Raw genomic sequence first — 12,337 nt, 5'->3', positions numbered from 1 at the left:
GAGACCAGCCTGCTTATTAATATGTATAATAAATGATGTAACCACGTATCTAAAGTGTATAAAATAGCTTGCTTTTGCACTTTCAAGTAGAGCAAGTTTGTCCAGCATGAGCTGGCTTGCTCCCAACGTTGAATAAACAAATACCTTGCTGCTTAAAGATAAAAAAATGTGTCTGAGCAGTTTCTTGGACCGATTTTTCAGATTCATGGGGTTGATTTACTGATTGAAAGCATATCGTAGTTTTTTTTTCTGGCTAACAGCAAAGAGATCTTAAATTAACAATCACTAGAGAAAATACTAAAAATTGTATGTACAAATAGAAACATATACTACTTTCAGACATGCCACTTCTCATTTGCTTTCTGTGACTCTCACATGCTGAGAATACCCCTTAGAAAAAGGTTTGCAATTTCCAGAAAAGCAAAAGCTTAGCAGACCAACAGAAGTCACAAATATATAAAACCTCTAAACTACAAGGCTGCTACCATCTAGAGCCTAAACTGGAAGCTAAACAGTCATGTTTTCAAATTTTACCATTTTTATTAAATCAGATTATGCAGATATTACAATCTACTAAATAAAATCCTGAGAAACCCAACAGTAAAAAGAATTTAGTAATCCTTGGCAGCACTACATATTGGAACAATCTATTAACAACACAAGTATAGCTTCAGTGGACCAGATGCAATACTTAAGTTTAAAGTATTTTTCCTGCTATTTCTGCTCTGTATATCCTTATATTTAAAGTATGTCTGCTTTGTTCCTCCTCTATAAAGCACTGCCAGTAAGTCTTCTCTGTTTAGGTTTTTATTTACAGTTAGTTGCACTTCTCCTTCTCCATTAAAAGTTTTTCTGGATAAGACCATTGCTTTGCAAATAAGTGCATTTGTGCACTTTGAAAAACATCAAAGCAGTTTTGTATTCATCCTCCAAGCAGGTCAGAATGACCTGCACATACTGGACAGAGCAAAGGCACAATGTTGATTAAGGTTCTGTAATGATTTCCTCTCTACTGGGCAAAGGACAGAAGACATAAAAAGCGTCCATAAGAAAAAAAAAAAGGTAAATATGGTGGGTGGGGGAAGAATCTTTTTAACTGCTTCCCACATTTCCCAAAAAAGCCAGTTGTGAGGAGCTCCAAATGTATTAAATAACTGGAAAATTCATACTGAGGGTTCACCTTCACAGCTGCATTAAAAAAAACACAGTTACATTCTCACAAAACATCCGGGGGTTTGAGGCGGATGTTGTGGTTTGTTTTTGTTGGTTTTATGACACAGATGGGACCATATCATCCAGTTCTACCCCATTCCCACTGCACAGTTAGCATATAGAGGTGTTTAACCATAAAAAAAAATAAATTACTTACCAGTCCATGACACACCAAAGTTCTTTCATATTGTTCTGAAGAATGGTTCCAGTAAGACCTATACGAACACTGCATTTTAATGACTTCATGGTTTGAGTTATTTGAGCCTTTGGATTCTTGATTCTGTGTGCTTCATCCACTATCACAGCAGACCATTCTACACTGCAGATCAAAAAAACCATTTTATTAGCTGACATTTCTTATCCTGTCATCCCACATACATAACAAAAGTGAAGGCAGACGCACAAGAGGCTGCGATCATTATAACACACTATTACTTTTTTATTTCCCTGTTTCACATTGTACTATATTACTCAGTTTCTTTATATTCTGTTTGTTTAGTAAAATTGATTGCCATAGTTGAATATGGCAGAATATAACAGCTGAACTACACAGCCAAATAAATGAAGTACTGTTACCTGTATTGAATGCTTTCTGTGAAGAAAGCAGATTTCAATCTCTGGAGCAATGAAGGCAGCACATCTCCCCAATATTAGCTCTGCTCATAATTATGATTTACAAAAAATAAGTAAGTCCCTGAACATGAACTACTGAAACATGCTTCATCTTCCCAACAAAAACTATCCAGCATAACTAGCAGTTGGCTGAAAACATTTCTATCTGTGTGGTTTTCTACAAGAAAGCAACCCAGTCAAGAATATCTACACACTACCAATATGGCAGAGGAATTTCAATATTTTGTGACTGTGACTAGAAGGAACATATCTAGAGGCAGTCACCAACAGATATTTTGCAGCCAGTTCAAGCACAAAACTTAAGGGTAGAATGACCTGTACAGAATTATACTAATTTAAGCCATCAAGTCCCTATGAGGGAATTTATTATGAGTTCACTTTACATATATGAATGAATATTTCAGAACACAATATTCAGTTTGATGATCCTTCAAGACTATAAAAAACTGAAACAGACATGTTTAGTAGAAAGCCTCTATCCTGAGCAGGCTGCATTTAGCTAATCTCAAGGCTCTTTTTTAAATTTTTGATACCCACTAAATACAGTCATTCATATCAGAGTTCCTAAAATATGCTAAAAATTGGAGTTTCTGAAAGGAGCCTAACAGAAATCCATAGGCTAGCTCCTTCCACCTAATCTCTCATTATGCTGATTTACAGGCATAACCGAGCATATGTATTCTTATTAGTGATAGCTAATTTTTTAAGAGCAGTTTTTGAGGCCAATCCATCACTGTAGCTAAGCAAGACATGGCTTCACAGACCAGAAACAGTTTGGTAAACCAGCAAGCTGAAGCAAAGGATTTGCAGGCAGTCATACATCAGGTCTGCTCTGCACGTGCACCTATTTCCTGACCAAGCTTGAAGAGTCTCTCGAAGACAACACAAAGATTCAGGGTACTACTGACAAAACTAATTTGCTCTTCTATCTGCACTTCTCAGACCTGAGCACAGAGATGAAGATCTGATTGTTTTGGTGATGGCTGTCCAGACAACTGGGGCACTCTCTGGGGCCTGAACCTTTCCCAACACCTGAAACAAGATTGCCAGATCCACTGACAACTTCAGCTGCTGAGAGCAGGCTGCTACTATAAATTGTACTCTACTTCCAAGACAAAATAAGGGAAAAGGACTTCTAGGATCAGATAAGAAATGTGTGGGTTTAAATCTCAAAGTTTTTAGGACTCAAGAATTTCATCAAGATGGTGAAAAGTGCAAATAACAAGGAAAATACCTTTTTGAACATTTGCTAAAAATTCCAGGTTTTTGGTCTCCTTACACTGTATTGAAAGGTAGAAATATTTTCTATGTGTCTTTTAGTTGTCATCAGTTTTCAGGCAAAATTCCTGCATCTTTTGGAGAACATGTCGTAAGTATGCTAAAAGCAAAGACTAGTTTCATGGAAACTATTTAAATGCTTTACTGCCACCAAGTATCCCACTACAAAGATATTACAGGCTACAGTCACCAAACAGAGTTAAATGGGATTCTTCTCTTCAGCACAGTGAGTTACTGGATTTAACAGTGTAATGTAAATACATTACATAGAAAAAGTACTTGCAAAGAACAAGGCACGATTAGTTAAAATTCTATGTGTAGAAAAACACATTAAAACTATTACCTGTTAAATTCATCCAAATACAGGCGAAGTATCTCGTATGTTGTAAGAGCAACTTCATATTTCCCTTGCTTGATACGACTCATGTCATCATCTTTTTTACTGCCATGTAAGACAGAGACCTTAAAGTATCCCCACGTGTCTAACTCATCCTTCCAGTTGTACAGCACTGAAAGAGGGGCCACTATGAGGAAAGTCTGAAAACAAATATGTATTACAGTATTACTTGAAAAACCACAACATAGCACTTTCTCAACAAGGAAAGTCAAAATCTCAAGATTTATTTTACTGCTTTGAACAGTTTCAACTGTTTAATTCTGTCATTTCAAAACATAGCATGGAAAATATTTGAACAGTTAATACAAATTTAAAAGTAATCAGTTTATTCTGAGTACATAAATAGTACAGAAGAAAATACCGTAATACTAAAATTAAATACCAAACAGCACTACTTACTCAAATTATACTTTAACAACTGCAATAAGATGTGAAACACTATCACTTTGCTTTGTTATACCATCTGTATACCATAAACTGTTTTACAGATGAGAAAACAAAAAGATGAAGTCTAGCCATCCACAAGTCTAGCCATTCTATGACTTCAAAACAAAAAGACCTGAAAAGGGTTTAAAAACTTAAGACAGCTCATACAATTCACTTCATATCATAGAATAATAAAATCAATGAGGTAGGAAGTAAAGGTTTTAGACCACCTTTACAGTCAAAGCAGGGGCAACACTGAATTCAAACCAGGGCTTTCCCAACTCAGGTCTTCAAAACCCCACAAGGATGGGTGGGGTCCATCCTATGACCTGTTTCAACATTACATGTTCTCAAAATGACGTTCTTCTCTTACTCCCAGACAGCAGCATTCCTGTTTCTCTACACATGAAGTGCTATCCCTTCACCTCTTCCTCTTTGCCTGTATTTCCTGAGGAACATGTATCCATTATTCAGAGCTTAGTCATATGACTCATTATGCCAGTCAAATTCTCTAATTATTCCAATAAAATAAAAACAGAAAAAAGAAATCACATGGTTTCCATGATGGGTAAAATTAAAATGATCTTCAGATTATCTTATTCACACAGAACTTTTAGAAGTTTCTTTTATTTGTTGTTGCTGTATTGGATTACTCAGCTTATCAGTAAAACTTACTTCTGACATTATGACAGCCAATCAAGAAAATACGGGAGGTCACAAGTCTATTAGCAATACATTTTCCAACTATATGCACTTGTCTTAAATAAATATCCTGTTGTTATGGCTATACATGCTTTTTTTTACTTTAAAAATACAATCACACGACACTGATTTTCTACTCACTAACACAGGCTTTTTCAAAGTACTCTAGCCACAGGTCTAACCCAGATATTTCAAAATGTTTTGTTTTAGTGCAGATCAACAGTAGTAACATATTAGACAATAACAGCTAGATAGTCTGGAAAACTGAAGGCTTCCCTAACCCTACCAGGAAAGGCATGAACCACTAGTCTACTTCAGTACCTGAATTTTAAAAATTAATGTACATAAACTCCTACAGCAAACAAACAAAAAAAATCCAAGTATTGCATTTTACCAAAATCCGTAAGATTATATCACTAAAAGTTGTACCTTCTTCGGGTTACAATTTGAGCCCTTTTTTTTCATTGTCCTCAGTAAAAATTCTGGCATATTATTTTCAATATCCTCACGTGTTCCCTTTTTGTGCAACACTGCAGCCAAAAATGAGATGACCTTGAGAAAGAAAACAATTCTCAGTGATTATGTACAACAAGAAATTGAATGAGTTCCACTGAAAATAAACATTTAGGACAAAATCCTGGATGTGACTTAGTAAGATGGTTTCACGGAGGGGGGAGATTGATTTAAAACCAACAAACAAAAACCCTAAACAAAAAAAAACCAGTCTCACTTTTTAAAATGGGACCCCCTTCCCTTGGATTCCCATGAATTCCCTGAATTTATGATAACAGCAATTAATTGCTCTATCTCACTCTTTCATCCTCTAAGTGAAAAAGCCCCGACGGAGTACAAATAAGCCAGGGAAAAATAAGAGATGAAGCATGCCCTGCAACTCTCCTCCCTTTGAGGGCACTTGAATCTCAGATGAGAATTCAGAAGGAACATACACTTGCCAACTATACTCTCAACACTATTTTTGCAATAGGAAGAAGATGCTTAACCTAGAGGTTTGTTTCTTACTAGTATGTCTTCTTCTGTATGTTCCATTCCTTCAAATTGCTGTTGTTAACATCAAAACCATTTCTTTCTGCTGTGCCATATTCTCCCACCTGCCTCAGTCAAGGTGATTGTGAGAAGACGTTTCTTATAATACACCACTGCAAGGACAAACAGCACAGGCTATTCCAAACTGCTCCCATGGCAAACCAAAACAGGAATAAAGCAGAAAGATATCTGGCCAGAACATGCAAATCCATAAAATCCACTTGGGATAAATGGTATGTGTGGGACTAAGCAGCAGCAAGGACCAGATGCATCATCAGAGAGGTGCCCTTCTTTTGAAAACTCAACAGGCCCCTTCTCCTCAGAGCAGTCAGCTCCAGACACTTCCTTCTGCAGCTGCTGCACAGTTGCTCATAGCAGGGCAGAGGTAAAGCTATCAACCGTTGATTTCCATAAAAAGAGCTGTTTCCCTCTAATGACAGGGAGAAAGAGCCAGTCAGGAGGTCAAAAGTGCAGAAAAAATACCTGCCTGAGAAAAGTCAGATGGACAGAAGAGAGGAAATCCATCATTAATGTGGTCGCAGGGTGGGAGAGAGGTACGTTGAATAAAAGTAACCCAAACATTTTTATACATAGTATTTCACATAAGCTGAGGTTAAGAGGAACTGCAAGTTTGCATATGTTGTTTAATTAACGACTTTTAATTATTTTTTAAACTCCTTTTGAGAATAAGAATTAAATTCAACTGAACAATAAAACTCCATGTCTCTTCCAGATCCTTCATTTTTGGAAGCATTTGTATCACAAATTTCTAACAATAGCAAACACCATAACATGGCAAATCACTCTGAGAAATCTTCAGCTCTTCCAGACAAAGCAAGAAGCAACCTAGAGGCCTTAACAGGAAAACAACTTACTGTATTCACATTAAGAAACAACATTATCCTACTCGACTCCATCTCAACCTCAGCTTGAATTGAAAGAGCCCTACAGTCAAGCCAATTTAAGCAAAAATCAGTTCAGAAGTACAAAGAACATAAAGGTTTCCAGAAAAGTCTTTGTCTCATAAATCATAATTGAGAAACAATAAGGTTCAGGCAACTGACAAGCATAAGTTTTCTATAAGACTCAATCAGCTACTCGATGAAGTTTAACTAGTATTTATTTTTTAATATGTATTAACTTTTTCTAAACAAGTGAATTCTTCCTTTTACTTCAAATCCACTGAACTGCCTTTTTCATACTGAACTGGAACATAAACACTGTGTTTTATAAAAAATCACAAGATCCCAGAATCATAAAATGGTTAGGGTTGGAAGGGCCCTTAAAAGATCATCCCTGCAACTGGCAAGGGTGCCATTCATTAGATCAGGCCTTCATCCAACCTGCCCTTTAACATAAAGGGTACTGGAAGGTCTCCCCAGAGCCTTCTCTTCTCCAGGCTGAACTGCCCCAACTCTCTCAGCCTGTCTTTGTAGGACATCCCTGGGATCACCTTTGTGGCCCTCCATCTTTCTGGTGCTGAGCTGGACACTCCAGGTGGGGTCTCAAAGGGCAGAGGGACAGAGTCACCTCCCTTGAACTGCAGTCCAGGGCTAAAAGGACACACTGTTGGCTCATGCCCAGCTCTTCATCCACAAGAAGCCCCAAGTCCTTTTCCACAGCACTGCTCTCAATAACCTCTTCTCCCAGCCTGTGCTCATGTCTGGGACTGCCCTGACCAAGGTGCAGCACCTTACACTTGGACTTGTTGAACCTCACGAGGTTCTCATGGGCCCACTTCTCAAGTTTCTCCAGGTCCCTTTGGATGGCACCCCATCCTTCAGTTGTGTCAACTGCAGTGCTCAGCTTTGTGTCATCTCCAGACTTTCTGAGGCTTCACTACTCTCACTGTCTATGTCACTGATAAAGACATTGTAGAACAGTCCCGAGGGACTTCACTTATCACCAGCCTCTGCCTCAACATAGAGCCATTGACCACAACTCTCTGCACCCGTCAAACTGCCCATCCATCCAATCCATGTCTGTCCAGTTTGGAGATAAGGATGTCATATCACAGGCCTTACAGAAGTCTAGGTAGATGGCATCTGTTGGTCTCCCCAGATCGATCATTGCCATCACTCCACCACAGAAGGCCACCAGACTGGTCAGGCACAATCTGCCCCTACTAAAGCCATGCTGCCTGCCTCAGATTGCCCTCCTTGGCCTTTCTTTTCTGACCTGTGTACTTACAGAATCCCTCCTTGTTATTCCTCACAGAAGATGTTTTTTGAAACCTCTACCTTAATTCTGCAATTTTGACACAGATTAAAAGAAATAACCATCATATGTGAATTCCACGTAGGAACACACTATCAGCTCTGAGATCCAAAAAATGAAAGCGATGTAAGCAAAACCACACAATTCCTGTCCCCCCTCCCTCCCAGTTTACTATTATCTTCTATACATACTTCTTACCACATGAAATCAGATTATTCGCAGTTCTGAGTAGAAACAGCCTTCCCTAACTACTGAGTTCTTAAACTGCTATGGCCATGCTTCAAATGGATGCAGTTTACTTTTAACAAGCATCTGTTACCAGACCATCATCAGCGAGTTTTGTCAGTTTAGCTTACCCACTCCTCTTGTCAAGTTTGCTACAGAACAATACTTCTTTGCCCTGAAAGGTTTCTGTCAACATTCTCCTAAATGGAAGGGCAACAGATACCACAGCCAATACTTGTCACTGAAGGAATGAGCTTGCATTTGACACATGGACAGAGAAAAAGGAGAGGGGGACAAAGACTAGATACCACCAGACTCAAGATGCTAACTTTAAACTAGACAGATTACAGTGAATTTCCACACATAGAAACACCCTAATTATAGCAAAATAAATAAACAATTTGGGCCACACAGAATCCAAGCATAACAAAAAAATCCAGCTATACTTTGTCCTCTCATCAACCCAGCTGCACTTCCAAAAGAGTGACAGAAGCAGGATGGTCCAGAGATAGGAATAAATGTGCCTGCTCCTTCCCATTCTCAGAACAGGGAAACTATTTATTTTCAGGAAAAAAAGAAAAGAGACATTTTAAAAGCTACAGTCAGGTAAGGGTCCCAAGTTGGTTTAGTGCACTGCAGTGCAAATTCCTTTCAGGATGGACAGGTACCAATCCTCAAAGTAAATTCAACACAGTAAACCAAAGGGGCCACATCCCAGTTTTATGGCTGACAGGAGTGAATCTTATATCAGCAATGGCTCCTGGCTCTGAGTGCTGTCCTGGATGGTCATGTCCTGGCTCATCTGACTTCACAATAACAAGGAGAGGTTAAGCTTCATAAATACAGACTTACAGTTCACACAAAACATGCTGTTCTCCCACTGTAATAATCAAAAAGAATACCTGTATTGTTTTTCCGAGGCCCATATCATCTCCAAGAATACATCCTCTTTTATTAGCATAGTGTCTGTACAGAAACTGGGCTCCTTCCCTTTGATAATCACGCAGGTATCTGTTAATTGTATATGGGATAAAATCGCCACTGTCTGATAATTTAAAAGCAACTCCAGGAGATGGAAGATTTTGGTCAGGAAAATATGGCTTTTCCAGATCAACATCATCAAATATTAAGCTTTTCCAGGGTCCTCTACTGTCTTTGACTCTGCAAAGTTTAGTTAATAATATTTTCCTTTCTTCAGACTCCAAGAATAATACAACAGCAAACGATTTTCCATTCCTGTCCTTTTCAAGTGAGGTTATTACTCCTTCCTGAAGTTTTCCATCTTCAAGACAAGGGGCAAGGCATTTCTCCCCAATACGCCAACAATCTATAAAAAAACCAAACACACAGTGATAAACTGGCCTGACATACAAAGTGTTTAATTTCTTCACACTATTAAAACATTGGATGTAAATTTATTTGACAAAATGCATACATCTTAAGATAAAACACTTTACTGAAGGAAGCACTAAAATAAAGAAACCAATTACTGTTTACAACTAAACATAAAATTATAGTTTGCTCCAACACTGTTATTTTATAAATACCAGAAGGTGTATATGGAAAAAAAAAAGTAAAAGCCAGATTGTGATGCATAAGGTTGTTACACAGTGGCTTCACACAGGCAAACACAGCAGTGCATATCAGCATCAAAAGAACCTACATCATACTGACAACAAAAACTAGAAGAAAAAAAAACTATCAGAAAACACAAGGCCTTCACTCTTCACAGTAAAAAGACTTCGTAAATAATGGAGGCATGGAGTTTTCCAAATCTGAACTGAGAAAGGGGTGTCCTTCTGAGTTTGTAGAAAAAATTTCCAACTTTCCCCTGCTCAGCCACCACAAAACAAAGGGATACATGATTAATTTCAGGACTTTCATTTCTTCTTATCTATTTGCTTATTTGCTAAGAAAGTCATTATCAATGACAATGAGAGGCCCCTAAGGTTTTTCCAGGAAAGAGCAAGCCAGAGAGACTCTTGTCCAAGAGCAAGTATTCACACTTCATGCTTATGACCAGCGGTAGTACACGCTTCTGGGCACATCAACACAGACACTTTTCAGAGGTAAGGAAAAGAGGGAGTCCTGAAGGCAAGAAACTTCACCCATTTTTATGTTTCTGTGTGAAAACCCCATGGAGGTTCTCCTCAGCGGGTCCTGGAAGTGTATCCTCACAGGACTATTCTCCACGATGTATCAGTTAAATTGGTGATAACTACAATCCATTTTTTTAAATGGATTGAATAATATACCTAAAACAAAAACATCCGTGTAGCCCACTATTCTGCAGCCAGCACTGGCCATAACATGACATGAGGTAACAATAAAAACAGTACAAACATACAGAGTACTCCTCTTCTAAAACTCTTGGGCCTTAAAGTAGTCTTTTAGCTACAGAGATTCCACAGGCCATGTGTGATTTGTCTGTTTAGCAAACCCCAGCCTGACTGCTCTCTTCTCAGTAGCTCCATTTCCCTTTCAACATACGCAGATTTCTTGCATTCAGTGCCTTCTGACCACAGATATTGCAGGTCTGCTCTTCACACCTGTCATGCTTTTGCTTGATATGAACTTCGGTCCCAAGACCCAAACTGATGGCCCACTAGATCGTACACTAACAAGGACATAAACCATGACCTCTCCACAAGACTCACCACTTTGCAGACCTCTTTAATAATGCCCCCCATCATCCTTACTTGAGGAGTTCAGCCCTGCACCTTGGGACCTGCACATAAGCTGTTCCCTACCTTCGGCCATTCCCTCGGATCTTCTCCAAGACTTGAAGCTCAAATGTATCTTCTTGAGGCAAAGGGTGAAGTACAGGTTCAACAAATCACAAACAACTAGTCCCTAAAGCTCTCAGTATCTGTACCAGTGTCTCACACATGGTCAAATCCACGCAAAAAGGTGTGTACATTAACTTCTCCCAGTAGCATCTAAGTCTTCCAACAATTTCATAAAAACAGGAACTAAAACTGAAAACCTGAGACAAGCTGTGTACAGTGCACTGATAAATATGCAAACCAAAGTCTAAAACAGAAGAGCATTTCTGTAATTACTTTCTTTTACAGTAATATCTGCAGTGACACACAACATTAGTTTAGAGACTTTCAAGTTAAATCCACGATTTAAGACGACAGCATCATTGTTTTTAACTAAGCATTTATGTGAGGTTAAGGAGTTGCATAGGACTCATCACAACTGGAGTTCCAGGTGTAAAGTGGAATAAACCACACTGGGCAATAGTACTAGTGTTACCAAGCTCCAAATCTAGTGAGAAACAAAGAACAAAATGAGAAAAATGCACACACACAAAAAGTGGTATTAAGAACACCATGGCTACAAAAGCCTACCAGGCCAAAGCAAGAATTGCTACTTTAACTAGCCTGACTCCCTAAGTTCGTGGGGTTTTAACTAGAACCATAATTTATGTGGAGTACTGTCTTTAAAAACAAAGAAAATTACCTGGCATGGCCTCCTGGCATGGGTACAGTACACCTGCCACCATGAAGAAAGCTGGTATTTCAGATGCTTGCCTACATTACAGTTCGAAAAAATGTGCCATTGTCTATTTTAAGCTAAATCATTGTAATAATGGCCTCCTGTCACACACTAGCTCCTTTCAACCACTACTCCAAAAAAAAAAAAGGCGAAATTATCATTAATGCTTCTAACTATTGAAAGCTGACCACTTAATGTAGAGCGTCAGGGTTTCTGGGGTTTTTTTACACTTCAATAAGCGACTGTAAAAGCAAAATTCAAGGACACTGTAAAGTAAGACACACGGAAGACGCTTACCTGGGGCACCATCATCACACATTTTAACTTTGGGCCGTGCAAAGCCCAACGCAGCCTTGTGGGCGGAGGCACCGGGGGCGGGCGGGCACCGCCGCTCTGGGGACCCAGCACCGCCTCTCCGCTGGGAGGGGGCTCTGAGGGAGCCCGGGGGGCGCCTCGGGGTAGTGCCCCGCCGCTCCCGGCCCTGCTGCGGCCCCGCGCCGGCCACGGGACGGCCCCGGCCCAGCCCGGCCCGGCCTGCCGGGCGGGGTGAGGGGGCCCCGCGGCTATCGCGAGAACTTAAAAGAGCCGGCGGAGCGCGGGAGGTATCGCGAGGTTTGGGCGGCGTGGGCGGCACGGAGCGGCCGCCAGGGCTGGGCCCGGCACGGTGGGGCGGGAGTGGGGAGCGGGCCGGGCACGGCC

At 39.8% G+C, this 12,337-nt stretch overlaps 1 protein-coding gene across 1 annotated transcript in view; it reads right to left on the bottom strand.

Moving 5' to 3' along the window:
- ERCC6L2 (ERCC excision repair 6 like 2) overlaps positions 1-12,117 on the bottom strand; it is a 51,494-nt gene extending 39,377 nt beyond the window's left edge. The window contains exons 1-6 of the mRNA XM_017821121.1: positions 11,936-12,117; positions 9,037-9,461; positions 5,078-5,200; positions 3,467-3,660; positions 1,370-1,531; positions 1,170-1,188 (exon numbers count right to left, since the gene is read on the bottom strand). Coding sequence (XP_017676610.1) covers positions 1,170-1,188; positions 1,370-1,531; positions 3,467-3,660; positions 5,078-5,200; positions 9,037-9,461; positions 11,936-11,957 — 945 coding nt within the window. The 5' untranslated portion in view covers positions 11,958-12,117. The remainder of the gene's footprint in view (positions 1-1,169; positions 1,189-1,369; positions 1,532-3,466; positions 3,661-5,077; positions 5,201-9,036; positions 9,462-11,935) is intronic.
- Between the last annotated feature and the right edge of the window lie 220 nt (positions 12,118-12,337).

Source organism: Lepidothrix coronata, unplaced genomic scaffold (assembly GCF_001604755.1).
Source record: "Lepidothrix coronata isolate B3197 unplaced genomic scaffold, Lepidothrix_coronata-1.0 Scaffold89, whole genome shotgun sequence".
Classification (NCBI taxonomy): Eukaryota; Metazoa; Chordata; class Aves; order Passeriformes; family Pipridae; genus Lepidothrix; species Lepidothrix coronata.
This window is presented reverse-complemented; position numbering and strand designations above follow the sequence as displayed.